Source organism: Corythoichthys intestinalis, chromosome 21 (genome assembly GCF_030265065.1).
Source record: "Corythoichthys intestinalis isolate RoL2023-P3 chromosome 21, ASM3026506v1, whole genome shotgun sequence".
Classification (NCBI taxonomy): Eukaryota; Metazoa; Chordata; class Actinopteri; order Syngnathiformes; family Syngnathidae; genus Corythoichthys; species Corythoichthys intestinalis.
The window spans coordinates 35,258,426-35,278,327 of NC_080415.1; the positions used below are offsets into that span (position 1 = coordinate 35,258,426).

General features: G+C 38.7%; 1 protein-coding gene and 1 long non-coding RNA gene across 7 annotated transcripts in view; one reads left to right on the top strand and one right to left on the bottom strand.

Annotated features, from left to right (window-relative positions):
- LOC130909221 (uncharacterized) overlaps window positions 1–19,902 on the bottom strand; it is a 295,191-nt gene that overhangs the window by 152,135 nt on the left and 123,154 nt on the right. The window lies entirely within an intron of this gene.
- The window catches only part of LOC130909220 (protein shisa-6), a 155,425-nt gene that overhangs the window by 19,511 nt on the left and 116,012 nt on the right, over window positions 1–19,902 (top strand). For all 6 annotated transcript variants that reach the window (XM_057825425.1, XM_057825427.1, XM_057825428.1 and 3 more), the window contains one exon: window positions 18,687–18,785. In XM_057825425.1, coding sequence (XP_057681408.1) covers window positions 18,687–18,785 — 99 coding nt within the window. The remainder of the gene's footprint in view (window positions 1–18,686; window positions 18,786–19,902) is intronic.

Here is a 19,902-nt window from a genome sequence, read left to right on the forward strand (position 1 = left end):
TTTATTTTTCGTACTATGCATGCATTTTGAAACGTTGTGGAAAAAAAAGCAATATGAGAAATTAACCGCTACGGCATTGGCATCATAATTCGCAATATTTACGTAAAATAAATGCTAACTACCCGTTTGTTTGTTTTTTTTTTTTTTTTGCTTTTAACCAAGAATCGAGACTGTTTTACATCCATATCTATAAAGAATTCAGAATTTTAAGCATTTATTCACAAGAATTTTCAACAGAAAAAGCTCTTTGTGGTGTTGAGGCGGCGCCACAGTGGCTTAAAGACTAGCAGCACATTTGACAAATTTACTTAAAATAACTGCTAACTGCCCGTTTTTTTTTTGCTTTTAACCATGAATCGTGACAGTTTTACGTCCATATCTACAGACCCCACTCGCCAACGTCACAAAATGACGTGTCGCTGTATCCGGCCACCATATTGTCCGTCATTGTTTATCCGTATTCTCAATGGTTTCAATTTGTCGTGCAATTTATAGTGCAGTTCATGGAAGCCCCGGTGCTTTCATACGCTGTAAACTCATTGGATGCGTTGCATAAAAGGCCTTATGTGGAAAAGCTTCAGTCTATCCATTCGCCAGATCCATATTCAATGCCTAAATCGATATTTTTCGACCCGCTGTCTCTGCCGTCTCTGCCTGACATCTGCTACCCTGATATCTACAACTATCTTGTCCACAGAAACTCAGCCTATTCTCACGAAACTTTGAAAAACATTAGGGGCAGCACTCGAAGCAACATAACCCCGTGTGACCCTTTACTTGCAATTTTCTAAAATGACGACAATCGATCCAAAAAAAAGTTGACTGCGATGGCTGACGCTTCAAGGATCGGTGGATATTGGACTATTTCTTCAATAAAATATTCAACAACTGTGTCTGCCTCATTTGCAAAGAGACAGTCGCTGTTTTCAAAGAGTTCGATGTGACGCGATATTACCAAACAAGACACGCTGACATGTAGGACAACATTACAGGGAAGATACGCAGCGAGAAATTATAGCAACTTGAAGCTAGTTTCATTTCACAGCAGCAGTATTTCGCAAGAGCCCGAGTGTCGAAAGAGAACGCCACAAAGGCGAGATTGTTGAAATTATGAATTTAAAAAAATAATAAAGCAAATGTGACACACAGAAGGGCTTGCTAAAATTTGTTTAAATATATTGTTCTACGTAAATCAGCCAAGGTAGCCCCCCCACATTTTTACCACACCAAATCTGGCCCCCTTTGCAAAAAGTTTGGACACCCCTGTTTAACTGATGATCCGTAGACGAGGCCAGCTTCTTTCAATTGTTACCAGCTAAATATTATTCAAAAAATAATGATGGCGGAAGAAATAAACGTCTTGAATTTGAAACTGTATGTTGTCGGCGATTAGCCACGCAATGATCTTAATTGTGGTTGTCAGCCCAAAACCCTCTAAATATATATTAAATGCATCTTACCAGATATAAAATGACTACTACATAATCTGTGGTGATCGTTTGGTGCCCAGTTTTCTCGTCGAATTGCAGCAGTCCATCTCGCTCTCCTCTCCGGGTCTCTCGGAATACGGTAGAACTTCAAGTCTCTCCGTCTATCTTCTCTGTTATTGCAACCAACCGCCGCACATGCCTTCACCATTTTGATTATTAATGTTAACGAGCAGAAAAACACGCCATAATAGGAGGAATTTACGTAGCGGTAATGCGTAAAAACGACGAGCTGACGGACAATATGGCGCGGAGGCGTGGTTGTGACGTCATGTGAGTGGGGTCTATAAAGAATTCATGGATTTAAGCATTTATTCACAAGAATTTTAAACTTAAAAATGTCTTTGTGTTTCCACTGGGTAAGCTTTGACTGAGGTAGGCCCCCTATTAATTGGCCCCGCACCCCGTCAATATATAACAAAGTCTATGTGTTTTCACATAATGTTCTTTCTTCATGATCTATTTCATGCAGAATGTTAGTTCCAATTATAGCTAAACAGCCCCACTACACGATGCTACCACCTCTGTGCTTCACAGTTGATATGGTGTCCTCCCATCTATTAGCTTCTCTTTTTATCCTCCAAATGTAACATTGGCATTATAGCCTAACAGCTCCACTTTAGTCTCATCAGACCACAGGACATTTCTACAGAAGTTTAGATCTTCGGCTTGGTAATCTGTCATTTTTTTTCACCTTGAAAATAAGGATACCTTTACCTTCAGTTAAAATAAACAATAATCACTTCTCTGAGTAATGCAGTTTGGCCGGCAGCACTCTGAACTGAAGTTGATTTATTTAGCGCAGTCCAGAGGCAATGATTTATCATTTTTCCCCTTCTCCCCTTGAATCCCTCATTGCTTTACTTGCTTGTATGCAATGAGATGAAATGTACCATTTGCTGAAACTAAAAGTATTAAGTTTCGTCTATCATTTTACCTAAAGCGACACTAGGTAATTTTTCAACCTTTGTAAAATATTTTCTAGGGCTGTCAAACGATTAAAATTTTTAATCGAGTTAATTACAGCTTAAAAATTAATTAATCGTAATTAATCGCAATTAATCGCAATTCAAACCATCTATAAAATATGCCATATTTTTCTGTAAATTATTGTTGGAATGGAAAGATAAGGCAAGATGGATATATACATTCAACAACGGTACATAAGGATTGTATTTGTTTATTATAACAATAAATCAACAAGATGGCATTAACATTATTAACATTCTGTTAAAGCGATCCATGTATAGAAAGACCTGTAGTTCTTAAAAGAAAAATGTTAGTACAAGTTAGAGAAATTTTATATTAAAACTAGGGCTGTCAAACGATTAAAATTTTTTATCGAGTTAATTACAGCTTAAAAATTAATTAATCGTAATTAATCGCAATTAATCGCAATTCAAACCACCTATAAAATATGCCATATTTTTCTGTAAATTATATATATATTCTGTAAATTAAATTGTTGGAATGGAAAGATAAGACACAAGATGGATATATACATTCAACATACGGTACAAAAGGACTGTAGTGGGCATTTCACTCTACTGTCATTTAAATCTGTCTATGCTGTCCTCACTCCGAAGCGTCTACTTTTTCCAAAGCTAGACAGCTAGTGAACGACGCCTTAATAATTAGACTTCTTCCTTTTTCATCTGATTTATTAATAAAATGGCCTCAAACCATTGTCCTCTTTAGACCGTCGTAAAGCACAAAAAAAAAGTACACAAGAATTGCATTAGCAACAACGTTAGCTTAGCACGCTATACAGGTTCACTAAACATAAACAAAAAGCGTGTCATACAAAAAATATAACATTTCGCTTACTAACATAATATGTACATTCTTTACAACAACCATACTTACGGACAAATCTTGTCCAAGGATCATATAAGCACAACATTATCAGCCCGAGACGTCGTGCAGCCATAATGAACTGGAAAGAAAACAATAAACCATGTCGCAAAGCGACCACAAGAGTTCGCTGTTGGACAGCACAAAAAGTCTTGCTGTCTAACTTACCAAAAGGCAGAATACTTTCTGAGCGGGACATGTGCGTTAATTGCGTCAAATATTTTAACGTGATTAATTTAAAAAATTAATTACCGCGCGTTAACGCGATAATTTTGACAGCCCTAATTAAAACCCCTCTTAATGTTTTCGTTTTAATAAAATTTGTAAAAATTTCAATCAAAAAATAAACTAGCAGCCCGCCATTGTTAATGTCAATAATTACTTACACAATGCTCATGGGTGCTGAAACCTATAAAATCAGTCGCACCCAAGCGCCAGCAGAGGGTGTCAAAACTCCATAATACACAACAAGTGAGCGTTTCACTGTACTGTCATTTAAATCTGTCTGAGCGGGGCATTAATTGCGTCAAATATTTTAACGTGATTAATTTAAAAAATTAATTTTGACAGCCCTAATATTTTCATAACATTTGTGATAATATGTCGACTGACAACTAATTGAATGACACCACTTTTATATCTTGAGGGGGTTTATCGCTTTCACCGGCACTAATTAACTTTGAGAAGGGTGGCAGGAAACCTTCCACACACACACAAAAAAAAACTACAAATGTGCTGACTGCTTTATGGCATACGTCACTTCCCCCTTTCAGCATTTATTATAAAGACGGAAGTTGAGGCGACCGCTTTCAATGATGATGAAGATGGCAGAGCAACAAAATGGGTCAAAAAGTTTTGCCTGAGGAGGAAAAAAAGGGAGGCAAAATACTGTGACTCGCTTTTACTCACTGGCGTGACACTCTCCCTCACCCCCATCCGAACTTGAGTTCCGATGAGGTGGGGGGTTAGCCACACGGTTACTAACAGTCATATGCTATTGCTTAGCCACAAATGGATTCATTACCTTATACCTATTCATCCTTCACACAGCTGCTGGAAACTGAAATGTGGTTTAATCCATCTGCAGGCGACCGGGAGATTGATTTTTGATTGATTGATATATTAAAAAAAAAAAAAAAATCTTAAATAGCATTGTTATATAAATTATCATATTTTGGGATGATTTGACTATATACAACAACTTGGCGAAGCGCAGATGACGAGAAATTTGTCTTTTAATCTGCCGTTTAGCACTTGCCTGTCATTTTAGTGCTCTAGCGTCCCCAGCTGGGGGATGAAGTTGGCAGGGTCACAATTTCATCTGATTTAGAATTCAGCCCACTGAGGGGGAATTATTCAGAACGAGAAAAATGCGACAAAGAGGGCAGCAAAATGTCATGCTTCAATCTCTCTACTTCAATATTTTTACAGGATATTCTTTTTATCTAAGTATTTTTGCCCAATTGCTAAATGGTATGGTCATGACAAATAACAGTCTTGCGCTAAATGAAATACGAAATAATATAAATGCATTTATTCAGTACAACATGGTTAAAATTACTCCATAATGGTCAAAACTGTTGACTTCTTGCACCTTCCGAAGAATATTTTATGCCACCGGAGTTAGTCCGGCTTTTGTCATTTTGTCAGCGGGGTTGTCGATCGTCTTCGCCAATCGGCAACCCCCCCGGCGGCGAGCAAGTGAAAGCTCGTCGTTCCTCTGCTGCGGGAAGGAAAGCTCGTTTGCCGGGGAAGCAGCTGCAGAATGACCGCCGGACAAAATGGCCGATGTCAGAGGAGCGCGTAGCTGCCTGATCCCGACCCGAGGATAGTGGTCTATTGCAGGTGTTCTGCCAAATTTTTCACCCTTATAATATTTTGCTCCCAAAGCTGTTGTGGCTGTGAATCAGCCCTCTTTTACATTCATTTGGTCTCTCAATGATATCCACAGGTGCGAAATCAACAAGTAACATCGTAAGCATACATGTTCAACACGAATATGGCGTAAATTAATGATTAACTACATGGCGAAGACAAACGGTGAGAGAGAGGTGTGCAGTTGTTGTGTGCAGCTAACATGGCAGGATGTGTCGGAGGAGAACTTTTCTACATGTCCGTTTTTAAAGTTTGTAGTGTTTACTTTGTAATCGCTGTATTCACAGCCATTTTTAACACAAAGTTGCAATTTCTGAATGAGTGCAAAATTTGACAGAACACACGGAGAGGGCAATAAGCCGAGTATAGCGCTCTCCCGGCGGGCAAGCGATCGATGCCGGGTGTTCGACAAGCCGCCAGTCGTTGGCCGAGTGGCATTCTCGGTTGACAAGGAGCATTGTCAGCCACAAAATCACAGTATTTGATATTATACCAAACATGATGTTTACTCACTTCTTCGTGAGTCCAACGGTCCTACAGTTGTCGGACTTGTTTTGGCCAGTCTCAGGATGAACGGGAACCTTTTGAAACCCAAAAAGTCTCACACGCCTCTCCCTGGTGCAGCAACAAAACCCTGCAGCACATTTGGCTGGCATGAAGTGAAAAATAAATTAATCCGCAAAATCAGCCGAATCAGAAGTCCATCTGCATGCTATAAAGCAACGCTGTAGTGTGAGATGCTGACCAGGGTGACGTCACATTCGCATTCCTCCTCAAAACAGGAAGTTACTAGTTTTCATGGCGCGGGATTAAAAAAACTGAATAAATAAAACAATCGCTTCCACACACATCCAAGCGGTCCGTTTCATTCAGGAGCATTAAATACCGCGTGAAATATGAAATAAACATGCTTTTTGATGTCATTGGCACTTTAAGGAAAAACACTACCGCTTTTGTCCACCGATGTCGCTAAAATCATCCAAAACTGAAGTGGTTTTTTAAAAAAAGCAATAAAGTAAAAACACTTCTCCCATATCGCATCTTTGTGAAACTACTACAGATACCTTTATTTATTTTTTTCAAGGTCCTGCCCCCCCCTAAAAAATTAAAAATAGAATTAGAGCCAGCTCAGAAAAAGGAAAACTCTCACATGAATGTGTTTCGTAATCAATTTAAAAAAGCACAGTCGTTTTAGTGCAATGAGCTGATTGTTGCTCTCTAGTTCTTGACTGATAGACCGATCAATATCCAATGACCCAGTATCCAAATTGAGGTTAATTCAAGTCAGTGCCTGGCCTGCACTTATGCTTACATGACAATAAAAACGGGCCACTTGAACAGTTCAGATGTGCACCCAGTCTATTAGTTTTATTTTTTTTTTACTACATTTAATGGATCTGCCCTTCAGTTTATAATTAGCAGTCCCTCGGCCTATGTTCTACCCCCTTTGCAAAGTTTCGTGACAATCGTGCTGAGAGGGACAAAACAACAGATGTGGGTGAGACTAAAACCTCCTCAGCCAGAGGTAATTATCAGAACACACTCTTAAACTCCCACACCCGTGGCCAGCCTGCAATTAATACTGTGTGCGGGCTTACCATTGTGACATTACCAACTCCCACTTGCCAATAAAATGATCACTCATGTTAAAAAACATGTTTTCTAAAGCATTATAACTTTAAATAAAACCAGGGATGTGTTATTTGTGGGTGTTGACGCATGGGAGGTAGGGTGGAGGTTCACTAGTGTGGTACTGTAGTGCTACAGAAATATGTTAGAACAGTACAGTATTTTTCTGACTATAAGTCAGGCAGATTTTTCATAGTTTAGCCAGGTGCTTTCCGAAATTTCCGGGTTCGCGGTTTATTTACATTTCAAAAACCAGAAGCCATTCATTTACGAATGTGAGTGCAGTTTAGTTTACATATTTAAATCTTCAGATATTAAGATTTGAATGAGGCAAAACAACATGCTTTTTCTCTCAAATATATTGTTATACTCATTTGTTTCGGATGTACTGTAATTATTTTCTGTATAAAAATTAATTTGGTGTTCAAAAAGTCTTTTTTCTAACTTGAGTCTTGAAAAAGAGGGGGTTGTCTTATAATCAGGGCCGTCTTATATTCGGGCCAATACAGTACATGTAAAGTGCTTAAAAACCATTTATTAAAATAAATTAGGGCTGTCAAAATTATCGCGTTAACGGGCGGTAATTTTTTAAATTAATCACGTTATAGTCACGTATTTGACGCAATTAACTCACATGCCCCGCTCAGACAGATTTAAATGACAGTACAGGGAAATGCCCACATGTTAATTGTGTTTTGTGGAGTTTTGCCGCCCTCTGCTGGCGCTTGGGTGCGACTGCTTTCATAGGCTTCAGCACCCATGAGCATTGTGTAAGTAATTATTGACATCAACAATGGCGGGCTAATGGTTTATTTTTTGATTGAAAATTTTACAGATTTTATTAAAACCAAAACATTATGAGGGGTTTTAATACAACATTTCTATAACTTGTACTAACATTTATCTTTAAAGAACTACAAGTCTTTCTATCCATGGATCGCTTTAACAGAATGTTAATAATGTTAATGCCATCTTGTTTTTTTTTGTTATAATAAACAAATACAGTCCTTATGTAGCGTATGTTGAATGTATATATCCATCTTGTGTCTTATCTTTCCATTCCAACAATAATTTACAGAAAAATATGGCATATTTTATAGATGGTTTGAATTGCGATTAATTGCGATTAGTTTTTAAGCTGTTATTAACTCTTAAAAATTTTAATCGTTTGACAGCCCTAAAATAAATACAGTATATATATATACTGTACAAAAGTTTTTTTTTTTAAATTACACTTTGGGGAAAAAAAGTGAAAAATCATGTCATATCTCTTTGCAATGCTAAATCTGAATAAATACATTGAAGACACACAAAAAAAAAAAAAATTTTTTTTTTGCTACTTGGTCTTTCCACTTATCGCTGCGGTTTCTGGTCCCCATTAGCCGTGAAAAACGAGGGATCACTATTTACAAAACAGGCAAGCTTGACGCTTCCTATTTCAGCCTGCTTTCAAACTGCTGCGGGGTCCTTCCGGGGTCTTACCATAAGTCAGCGGCGGCCATTGTTGCCCACACAAATGCCAGATCCGAATCCTTTTTCATCGGCTTATTTTCTTTGTTCATCTGCCAATGTTGAAAAACAAGTCCATACATCGGCGGGCAGATATATCAGTCGACCTCTATTCTTTATGCTATAGTTATCTAAATAACTCTTAATAGCTCTGCTACGTTAACAAACTGGGCACGTTCTCAATTCGCTGTTTATGCGTTATGTAACGTGAGCATAGCATACACTTATTCAGCCTGTTGTTCTCGAGTCTGGTTTCATTTTACATTGTCTTTCAAGATAACATGTCTGTTCTACGTGTTGGATATCAAATAAATTTCCCCCCAAAATACGACTTATACTCCTGTCCGACTTTTTTGGCTGGTGCGACTTATACTCTGATAAACACAGCACATCTCAGTGATCTGAGCACCCTTGCTGCCACAGTGGTGATCCGGGTTTAATTCCCCCTTGAGAGTTGTGTCAGTAAGGGCACCCTGCGTAAAACCTTGTGTGCCAAATCTACCATGTGAAGCGGTCCGTTTCGTTGCGGTGACCCCTAAGGCGAAAAAGCCGAAAGGGATCTCTCTCCCATTTGGTGGCATTTGGTATCAGTAGTGATGGATAGGCTGACAGATGAGGTAAGACTTGAATCCACATGAGTCACCATTTTTTTGCAGATGACATTGATCTGCAGTGAAAGCTGAAAGAAAGTGACAGAATAGTGGAAAATTGGTCGATAGCCACCATGTTTGAATCATGCTACATGAAGTCAAGGAAGCGGCATAGTCTTATTTTGGGCCAGAGTCAGGGTGACGGAGCTAATTTGGTGCTTTACGGCTTCCCGTAAGTGTGCAACAATGAAAAATCAATTAATTTGTGGGACGGAAGTGCTCGGGTTGCTGTTCCTGCTTCTTAGATGCGGTTACTTTAGTACGACGGGGGCTCTGTCGTCTTGCCGCGGGGCTTTTTTTTTTTACACGTGAATGTGAAAAGGTCTTTAGAACACTGGCATGACGCATGTTGAATACACTTGTGTTGGCAGCGTGCATGCAACAAATATTGACAGACAGGACGTTGAGCACTTGCATCTGCATCCAGTTTGTAGCTAGCTCGCTACTGTATAGTATTGATCATTTTTCAGGTGTCATATAAAACAATTGTTTTTAATGTTTTTTTTTTCATTCGTGTAACAGATCACCATTCATTATTTCATCTTTCACCTCTAAAATATTTTGTCCATTGCAGTGATAAACATTCATTATTTGCAACCTAAACTTAATTAACAGGCGCTATATCAAAGATGTTTTTGATTGATATATAGTGGGGCAAATAAGTATTTAGTCAACCACCAATTGTGCAAGTTCTCCTACTTGAAAAGATTAGAGGCCTGTAATCGTCAACATGGGTAAATCTCAACCATGAGAGACAGAATGTGGAGAAAAAATATAAACCAGAATATCACATTGTTTGATTTTTAAAAATTTTATTTCCAAATTAGAGTGGAAAATAAGTATTTGGTCACCTACACACAAGCAAGATTTCTGGCAGTCAAAGAGCTCCAACTTCTTCTAACGAGGTCTAACAAGGCTCCACTCTGTATTAAAGGGCATCTTTTTTACCTCATTTTTGGTACAAAAGACACCTGTCCACAATCTCAGTCAGTCACACTCCACACCACTGTGGCCAAGACATAAGAGCTGTCGAAGAACACCAGAGACAGAATTGTAGACCTGCACCAGTCTGGGAAGACTGAATCTGCAATAGGTAAAACACTTGGTGTCAAGAAATCAACTGTGGGAGCAATTATTAGAAAATGGAAGACATACAAGACCACTGATAATGTCCCTTGATCTGGGGCTCCATGCAAGATCTCACCCCGTGGCGTCAAAATGATAACAAGAACGGTGAGCAAAAATCCCGGAACCACACGGAGGGACCTAGTGAATGACCTACAGAGAGCTGGGACCACAGTAACAAAGGCTACTATCAGTAACACAATGCCCTGCCAGGGACTCAAATCCTGCACTGCCAGACGTGTCCCCCTGCTGAAGAAAGTACACGTCCAGGGCCGTCTGCGGTTCGCTAGAGAGCATTTGGATGATCCAGAAGAGGACTGGGAGAATGTGTTCTGGTCAGATGAAACCAAAACGTTTTGGTAGAAACACAGGTTCTCGTGTTTGAAGGAGAATTGCGTGGGAAGAACACCATACCCACTGTGAAGCATGGGAGTGGAAACATCATGCTTTGGGGCTGTTTTTCTCCAAAGGGACCAGGACGACTGATCTGTGTAAAGGAAAGAATAAATGGGGTCATGTATCGAGAGATTTTGAGTGAAAATCTCCTTCCATCAGCAAGGGCATTGAAGTGGCTGGGTCTTTCAGCATGACAATGATCCCAAACACACAGCCAGGGCAACAAAGGAGTGGCTTCGTAAGAAGCATTTCAAGGTCCTGGAGTGGCCTAGCCAGTCCCAAGATCTCAACCCTAAAGAAAATCTATGGAGGGAGTTAAAAGTCCGTGTAACCCAACGACAGCCCCAAAACATCACTGCTCTAGAGGAGATCTGCATGGAGGAATGGGCCAAAACACCAGCAACAGTGTGTGAAAAGCTTGTGAAGAGTTACAGAAAACGTTTGGCATCCGTTATTGCCAACAAAGGGTACATAACAAAGTATTGAGATGAACTTTTGGTATTGACCAAATACTTATTTTGCACCATGATATGCAAATAAATTCTTTAAAAATCAAACGATGTGATTTTCTGTTTTTTTCCCCCCACATTCTGTCTCTCATGGTTGAGGTTTACCCATGTTGACAATGACAGGCCTCTGTCATATTTTCAAGTGGGAGAACTTGCACAATTCGTGGTTGACTAAATACTTATTTGGCCCACTGTAGTTTTTATTTCAGTAATTATGACCACTGACTGCTGAAAATGCAACAAACATATGTATTTACTGTATGTTAGCCAAATGATTTTCAAAAACAATGGTAGCATATCACTAACCCACCGCTGCATCAGGTTAGCTCACCATGCTATTGCTAATATATTTGTGTATGCTAGATGCCAAAATGCAATGAGTGACCAATATGTAAACACGTCGAGTGAATATGGATGCGTTCATTTGCCAGCTTCATAACAATAATAAAAAGAACAATACATACAAATCGCACAAAAGTGTATTTTGAATTAGATATAGCGAGATCACCTCTCAGGTTGCTTAGGTCCATTAGTTTGTTTGCCTTTTCCACCTTGCCAGCTGAACTGCACCAAAAGGGGAAACGAACTAGAGTTTGCACCCTTAGAGGCTTTAACTAATTTGTTTCTCCTTCTATATCTCATTAGTGGCCCTTGGCTCGCCGAGTGTGCATGTGCAGAATGTACTGCATTAGTTTTATTGGAAGACACGAGAAGTGTAGGCATTCCCGTGGCACGATGGCAGCATGTAATACAAAACTTTGCCAACATCATGTTCCTAGCATTTTGTTCCTATCCCGGTTTGTCTGCTTTAAAGATCGGTAATCCATGCATTTTATAACCTCCTCACTGCATTGAAGCTTAAATCGACCTTGGAGTTTGTTACACCTCCCTGTTGATCAGGGGAGGACTGGTGTTGGAAGCCATTCAGACGGCAACACAAGTACCCTACCCGTACATTGATGAAAAAAAAACAGCATTTGATGTTGTTTTGCACAAAAATCACATCGTAAACAATAACCCCAGACCTTAATTAGACGAGAGTAAAATAATTACAACTGTGTAGTGATTTAAATGCAAACAGGTCGTTGATATAATAAACTATAACAAGTGTAAAAAATTAGAGAACTGTAACCTGATCAAAGTACACAGGTAGGACCTCTAATTCAAAATTTCTAAATATTGGTCCAGTAAAATAAATAATTTTAAGGTTTGGGAGTGGTCAGAGTGATCCACTACTAAAATTCACCAATCTTGGCCAGAACTTATTCAAAATTGGGAATTTACAGTACCACAAAAATGAGAACTGTAACCAGATCAAAGTTCACATGTAGGACTTTTCATTCATTTTTCTTAACATTGGTCCAGTAAAAATGCAGTTTTGAGTATGTGAGCAGTCAGCAAAGTCCAATACTAAAATTCACTAACCTTGCCCAGAACATATTCAAAATTGTGGATTTACAGTACCATAAAAATGGGAACTGTAACCTGATAAAAGCATACATATTGGACTTGTAATTCATTTGTCTGAATATTGGTTCAGTAAAAATGCAGTTTTGAGTATGTGAGCAGTCAGCAAAGTCCACTACTAAAATTCACCAAACTTTGGCCATAACTCTGACAAAATTGTGGATTTACAGTACCACAAAAATGAGAACTGTAACCTTATCAAAGTACTTTCACTAAATATTGATAAAGCAAAAATGAATAGTTTTTAGTATTAGCGTAGTTAAACAGGTCTGCTACTAATATTCACCAACCTTGGCCAGAATGTATTCAGAATTATGAATTTGCAGTACCGATCGATCAGCATCCCGATGGATCGAGTCCGATCACGTCATTTTCAAAGTATCGGAATCGGCAAAAAAATATCGGACATGTTTTTAATATGTATACTATATTTTGTAATTAAATCGTTTTCTAATTGTATTTAACGTTACAGACAAAATGTCTTACTCTCATCCAGAGTCTTTAGTTCTGACTTAAAGTAGGGCTATCAAATTTATCGTGTTAACGGCGGTAATTAATTTTTTAAAAATTAATCACGTTTAAATATTTAATGCAATTAACGCATGCGCTGCACGACCCACTATAATGGCGTTGTTTTACCTATATATAGATCTTAAAGGCAGCGTAAAATGAGTAGAGTGAATTTTGGCAGTCTTTGGAGCCTTTTTTTTAAATTGCTAAAGCCTTACAATCCCTCTCTCAACAATTAGAAATATCGTGGGAAGCAATGTGGGGAAGAAAGGTAGTAGTTGATCTTTTTCTTAACACCCTATGTTATTTCCCAACGCAGAGAAGATATATCAATTGGTGCCACTACGCACAGTCATGGTTGCACTTCCCATCATTCATTTGGGCAGAACAGTTAAATGGCTCCAGTATCATTTACTGAAAGCTCAACAAATACACTAGATGGCAATATTTAGTCACAATATACAAAGTCACATTTATCCTTTAAGAATGACAAGTCTTTCTATCCGTGGATCCCTCTCACAGAAAGAATGTTAATAATGTAAATGCCATCTTTAGGATTTATTGTCATAATAAAAAAATACAGTACTTATGTACTGTATGTTGAATGTATATATTCGTCCGAGTTTTATTCATTTTTTTCTTAATGCATTGCCAAAACGTATATGATAGGGAAAAATTATCGGGAATGATTGGAATTGAATCGGGGGCAAAAAAAAAAAGCAATCGGATAGGGAAATATCGGGATCGGCAGATACTCAAACTAAAACGATCGGGATTGGATCGGGAGGAAAAAAACATGATCTGAAGAACCCTAGTCTTGTCTTATCTTTCCATTCCAACAATAATTTTCAGAAAAATATGGCATATTTTAAAGATGGTTTGAATTTCAATTAATTACGATGAATTAATTTTTAAGCTGTGATTAACACGATATAAAATGTTAATCGTTTGACAGCCCTAATATAAAATATTACTCACATTTTTACCGTCTGGAAGGTATTACAGCTGTGGATGTCCTGTGTGGAATTCAGATTAAAGTATTACTATATGAAGCCACAGTGCACCCACTTCATGCACTGCATGCTCAATTTCATGGCATTGTTGAGCTGAAAATCGTGATTTCCTTTGTGGCAAGGACATTGAATTCATAGTGCATAGCCCCTTCTGCCGCAGGCACACCACGCCGCCTCACCTTAATAAGATGAGAACACGAATAGAGGGATGAGGGGCATTCCTTTTGAAGAGTCTTTCAGATTCAAGGGCTGCCGTAGTGGGCCGTGGCGTAGACTACCAATGACTCAGGTGACAAACGCCGCTGACAAAGAGCATCACACAGGACTCGACAAAGAGCATCACACAGGACTCACTTTAAAGCCTTAATTTAAAACTATGGTGGGAAGTTTGGAGTTCACCATGCAGTTGGCGTACGTGGGTGGCTGAAACTAATTGCTCGAAAGCTCTGCTTGGAAAAAATATACATACTGTCGTGTAGTTCATTTTTTGTTTGTTTGTTGATACTGTTGGAGGATTTCTGTCATTTTTATTGAGGACTGTCGTGGGTGGTAGGCTTGTGCTAAAGTGCATACTTTTGCAAGGTGTTTTGCATTAAAAAAAAAGTTAAGCACAGTTAGGCATGAATCAACTCAAGCAAAGACATTTCGGTAACACTTTATAATAACTATCCGTTTTACTAGTTAATAGATCATTAGTAAACTGTTGATAAATGATTTATTGTTGATTTGTGAAGTATTTGTTAACAGTTTGTTAAGCATTTACAGGGTGTTCTTAACCTGAAACACATTTTGTGTAGAAACGTTTCAAGTTTTTGTGTGTAACGTCTGGCATTTCTATCTTTTCAGGTTAAGAAATGCCATTCACTTCAAAAGAAAAGGCATTTTGATCAGGCATTTTGCAGGCAGCGCTCATGTTGCACATTTATGAAAATCTGCCATAGAACCAACAAATATTTGTACTTTTCTTTGTATATTTAACCAATAAAACTTATGACCTTCAATATAAAGTGTACAGTGCCTTGCAAAAGTATTCGGCCCCCTTGAACCTTGCAAACTTTCGCCACATTTCAGGCTTCAAACATAAAGATATAAAATTTTAATTTTTTGTCAAGAATCAACAACAAGTGGGACACAATCGTGAAGTGGAACAAAATTTATTGGATAATTTAAACTCTTAAATAAAAAACTGAAAAGTGGGGCGTGCAATATTATTCGGCCCCCTTGCGTTAATACTTTGTAGCGCCACCTTTTGCTCCAATTAAAGCTGCAAGTCGCTTGGGGTATGTTTCTATCAGTTTTGCACATCGAGAGACTGGCATTCTTGCCCATTCTTCCTTGCAAAACAGCTCGAGCTCAGTGAGGTTGGATGGAGAGTGTTTGTGAACAGCAGTCTTCAGCTCTTTCCACAGATTCTCGATTGGATTCATGTCTGGACTTTGACTTGGCCATTCTAACACCTGGATACGTTTATTTTTGAACCATTCCATTGTAGATTTGGCTTTATGTTTTGGATCATTGTCCTGTTGGAAGATAAATCTCCATCCCAGTCTCAGGTCTTGTGCAGAGACCAACAGGTTTTCTTCCAGAATGTTCCTGTATTTGGCTGCATCCATCTTCCCGTCAATTTTAACCATCTTCCCTGTCCCTGCTGAAGAAAAGCAGGCCCAAACCATGATGCTGCCACCACCATGTTTGACAGTGGGGATGGTGTGTTCAGGGTGATGAGCTGTGTTGCTTTTACGCCAAACATATCGTTTTGCATTGTGGCCAAAAAGTTCAATTTTGGTTTCATCTGACCAGAGCACCTTCTTCCACATGTTTGGTGTGTCTCCCAGGTGGCTTGTGGCAAACTTTAAAAGAGACTTTTTATGGACATCTTTGAGAAATGGCTTTTCTTCTTGCCACTCTTCCATAAAGGCCAGATTTGTGCAGTGTACGACTGATTGTAGACCTATGGACAGACTCTCCCACCTCAGCTGTAGATCTCTGCAGTTCATCCAGAGTGATCATGGGCCTCTTGGCTGCATCTCTGATCAGTTTTCTCCTTGTTTGAGAAGAAAGTTTGGAAGGACGGCCAGGTCTTGGTAGATTTGCAGTGGTCTGATTCTTCTTCCATTTCAATATGATGGCTTGCACAGTGCTCCTTGAGATGTTTAAAGCTTGGGAAATCTTTTTGTATCCAAATCCGGCTTTAAACTTCTCCACAACTGTATCTCGGACCTGCCTGGTGTGTTCCTTGGTTTTCGTAATGCTCTCTGCACTTTAAACAGAACCCTGAGACTATCACAGAGCAGGTGCATTTATACGTAGACTTGATTACACACAGGTGGATTCTATTTATCATCATCGGTCATTTAGGACAACATTGGATCATTCAGAGATCCTCACTGAACTTCTGGAGTGAGTTTGCCGGACTGAAAGTAAAGGGGCCGAATAATATTGCACGCCCCACTTTTCAGTTTTTTATTTGTTAAAAAAGTTTAAATTTTCCAATAAATGTTGTTCCACTTCACGATTGTGTCCCACTTGTTGTTGATTCTTGACAAAAAAATTTAATTTCATATGTTTATGTTTGAAGCCTGAAATGTTGCGAAAGGTTGCAAGATTCAAGGGGGCCGAATACTTTTGCAAGGCACGGTACGTCACAAATCAACAATAAATCATTTAACAACAGTTTACTAATGATCTATTAACTAGTAAAACGGATAGTTATTATAAAGTGTTACCAAAATTTCATATTCCACATTGACACTCATTGGTCACAACATGCGACAACCGTAATTTCCTGAATATAAGGCGCACCCGTGTATAATGCGCACCCCAAATTTACTTGTAAAATCTAGGGGAAATTATAGTACCCGTTTATAACGCGCGCCCTAATTTTAGCACCAATAAATAGAAGAATACATGAAAACATAGCTCGTGTACGGATACAGAAATGTCATTTTACTGACTGGTGAAACACAGCAGTTTAAGCTAAAAAGAGGATGGATGCTGCAACAAGACAATGATCCAAAACACATGATTAAATCAACTTCAGAATGGTTTAAGAAGAACAAAATACGCGTTCTGGAGTGGCCAAGTCAAAGTCCAGACTTGAACCCCATTGAGATGCTGTGGCATGACCTAAAGAAAGCGATTCATGCCAGTCCTGATCGATGTGCCAGACTACAAGAAGCGTCTGTTTGAAGTTATTGCTGCCAAAGGGGGGATGGCACAAAGTATCATATGTGATGGTTCACTTACTTAGATTTCCCTATTCTGTCATTGTTTGCATACTATTCTCATTAAAATATGAAAACCTATAAATGTTTGGGTGTTTTTGTAAGCAGACACTTTCTTCATCTATGTGATTTTGAAAAGGATCAGATCACACTTGATGGTGATTAAATGCAGAAATGTGAGAAATTCCAAAAGGTTAAGATACTTTTGAATACTACTGTATGTGTATAATGGAAAAATATGAGTCATACACATGTGCTTTTTATGGATTTTTTCTTTTTTAAACCCAGCTATCTCAAAGTAACAAATTTTAAGAGGTGTAATTTCAATACCGTGAAACCGTGATATTTTTGCTTAAGGTTATCATTCAGTCAGAATATCATCTGTATACTATAAAGTGTACAAATAATCACAATGTCTTTTGTATTGTAATTAGGGCTGTCAAAATTATCGCGTTAACGCGTGGTAATTAATTTTTTTAATTAATCACATTAAAATATTTGACGCAATTAACGCACATGTCCCGCTCAGACAGTATTCTGCCTTTTGGTAAGTTTTACAGCAAGGCTTTTAGTGCTGTCTAACAGCGAACTCTTGTGGTCGCTTTGCGACATGGTTAATTTTTTTCTTGCCAGTTCAATATGGCTGCACGACGTCTCGGGCTGACGCCTATGTTGTAATGTTGTGCTTATATGATCCTTGGACAAAATTTGTCCGTAAGTATGGTTGTTGTAAAGAATGTACATATTATGTTAGTAAGCGAAATGTTCTATTTTTTGTATGAGACGCTTTTTGTTTATGTTTAGTGAACCTGTATAGCGTGCTAAGCTAACGTTGTTGCTAATGCAATGCTTGTGTACTTTTTTTTTGTAGTTTTACGACGGTCTAAAGAGGACAATGGTTTGAGGCTATTTTATTAATAAATCAGATGAAAAAGGAAGAAGTCTGATTATTAAGGCGTCGTTCACTAGCTGTCTAGCTTTGGAAAAAGTAGACGCTTCGGAGTGAGGACAGCATAGACAGATTTAAATCACAGTAGAGTGAAATGCCCACTACAGTCCTTATGTACCGTATGTTGAATGTACAGTGGGGAGAACAAGTATTTGATACACTGCCATTGGGAAAACCCATTGGCAGTGTTTCAAATACTTGTTCTCCCCACTGAATATATCCATCTTGTGTCTTATCTTTCCATTCCAACAATTTATTTTACAGAATATATATATAATTTACAGAAAAATATGGCATATTTTATAGATGGTTTGAATTGCGATTAATTACGATTAATTAATTTTTAAGCTGTAATTAACTCGATTAAAAATTTTAATCGTTTGACAGCCCTAATTGTCATACCTCTGGAAAATAACAAATGACCAGCACTAAAATGAGTGTTTACGGTGTGTATGCACAGTAAATGGTTCTACATCTGTGTACAAATAGGTCACTATGGGAAGGAGAGTGCGCGGAGCAGCGGGGGTGCGGACCTACACAACTTCATCTCTTCTGGCTTTGTGACGTTGGGGCGAGGTCCTCAGAAAGGTAACATACTTGTTCATTCTTTACAAAAGCGGACAAAGAATACACGTAGCTTCTAAATGGCGAAGAGCCCTGTGTGGCTCTCCGCTTTGTGACATAGGCAATCTACGGTGAGACAATAATGGAGGTGAAATGTTTCCCGATTCAATTTCCCTTCACGGCAATTCCCGTGAACTCCTGCCTTTGTGTTTTGCAATTAAATACAACGCTAACACACAACTGATGAGAGAGAGAAGGTGATGTGAAGTGCTGGACAGCACACATGCACATATACACACGCACACACATCCATTAGTGAGGAGCCAAAGTTATCCCTTGGGTAATACATTGATTAGTATGCAGCCATGTTGGCCAAGCTGTGATTTATTCCCATCCATTTTGGCTCCACAAATCAGACACCCTGTGTGTCACCAAATGGGGAATTGCAAGGCAACATCTACTGGCTTGGTCCTGTTTTCCAAGGTTTATTTCGAAATGTTAGTGCCACTGCAGGTAATGTTTCATTGTGGCTGACCGCTGTAGTATACAAGAAAGAAGAAATAAGGTATAGCCTGGACATAATTCAATTTCTTTCTTCCAACAAAGCAAGGTGGTATTTTTTAATCTTCCTCCAAACTATCAAACGTGCATGATCTGCCTTTGCTGTCATGATCTGCTGTAATTTATCTTTAGCCAATTTACCGTAGCCATTCTTCGACTAAAGGCCTTTTCACACTAGCGTCAGCCCAGTGTAGAGCTGAAACCAACTCGATTTTAAAAATTCATCGAGGAATTTTCTCCGCCTCGAGGAATCGTTTAATTTTGCCGGCTCTAAGCATGATATTTTGCCCGGACTGCTTTTAACGCGGCACAACGCGCTGGCGTCACGAGCGTACAAGAAAAAGACAGAGGCGGCGGATATATTTGATTTCAACCATGTATGAACATAGAGGTAACGACTAGGGTTGTTCCGATCATGTTTTTTTGCTCCCGATCGTTTTAGTTTGAGTATCTGCCGATCCCGATATTTCCCGATCCGATTGCTTTTTTTTTTTTTGCTCCCGATTCAATTCCAATCATTCCCGATAATTTTTCCCCGATCATATACATTTTGGCAATGCATTAAGAAAAAAATGTATAA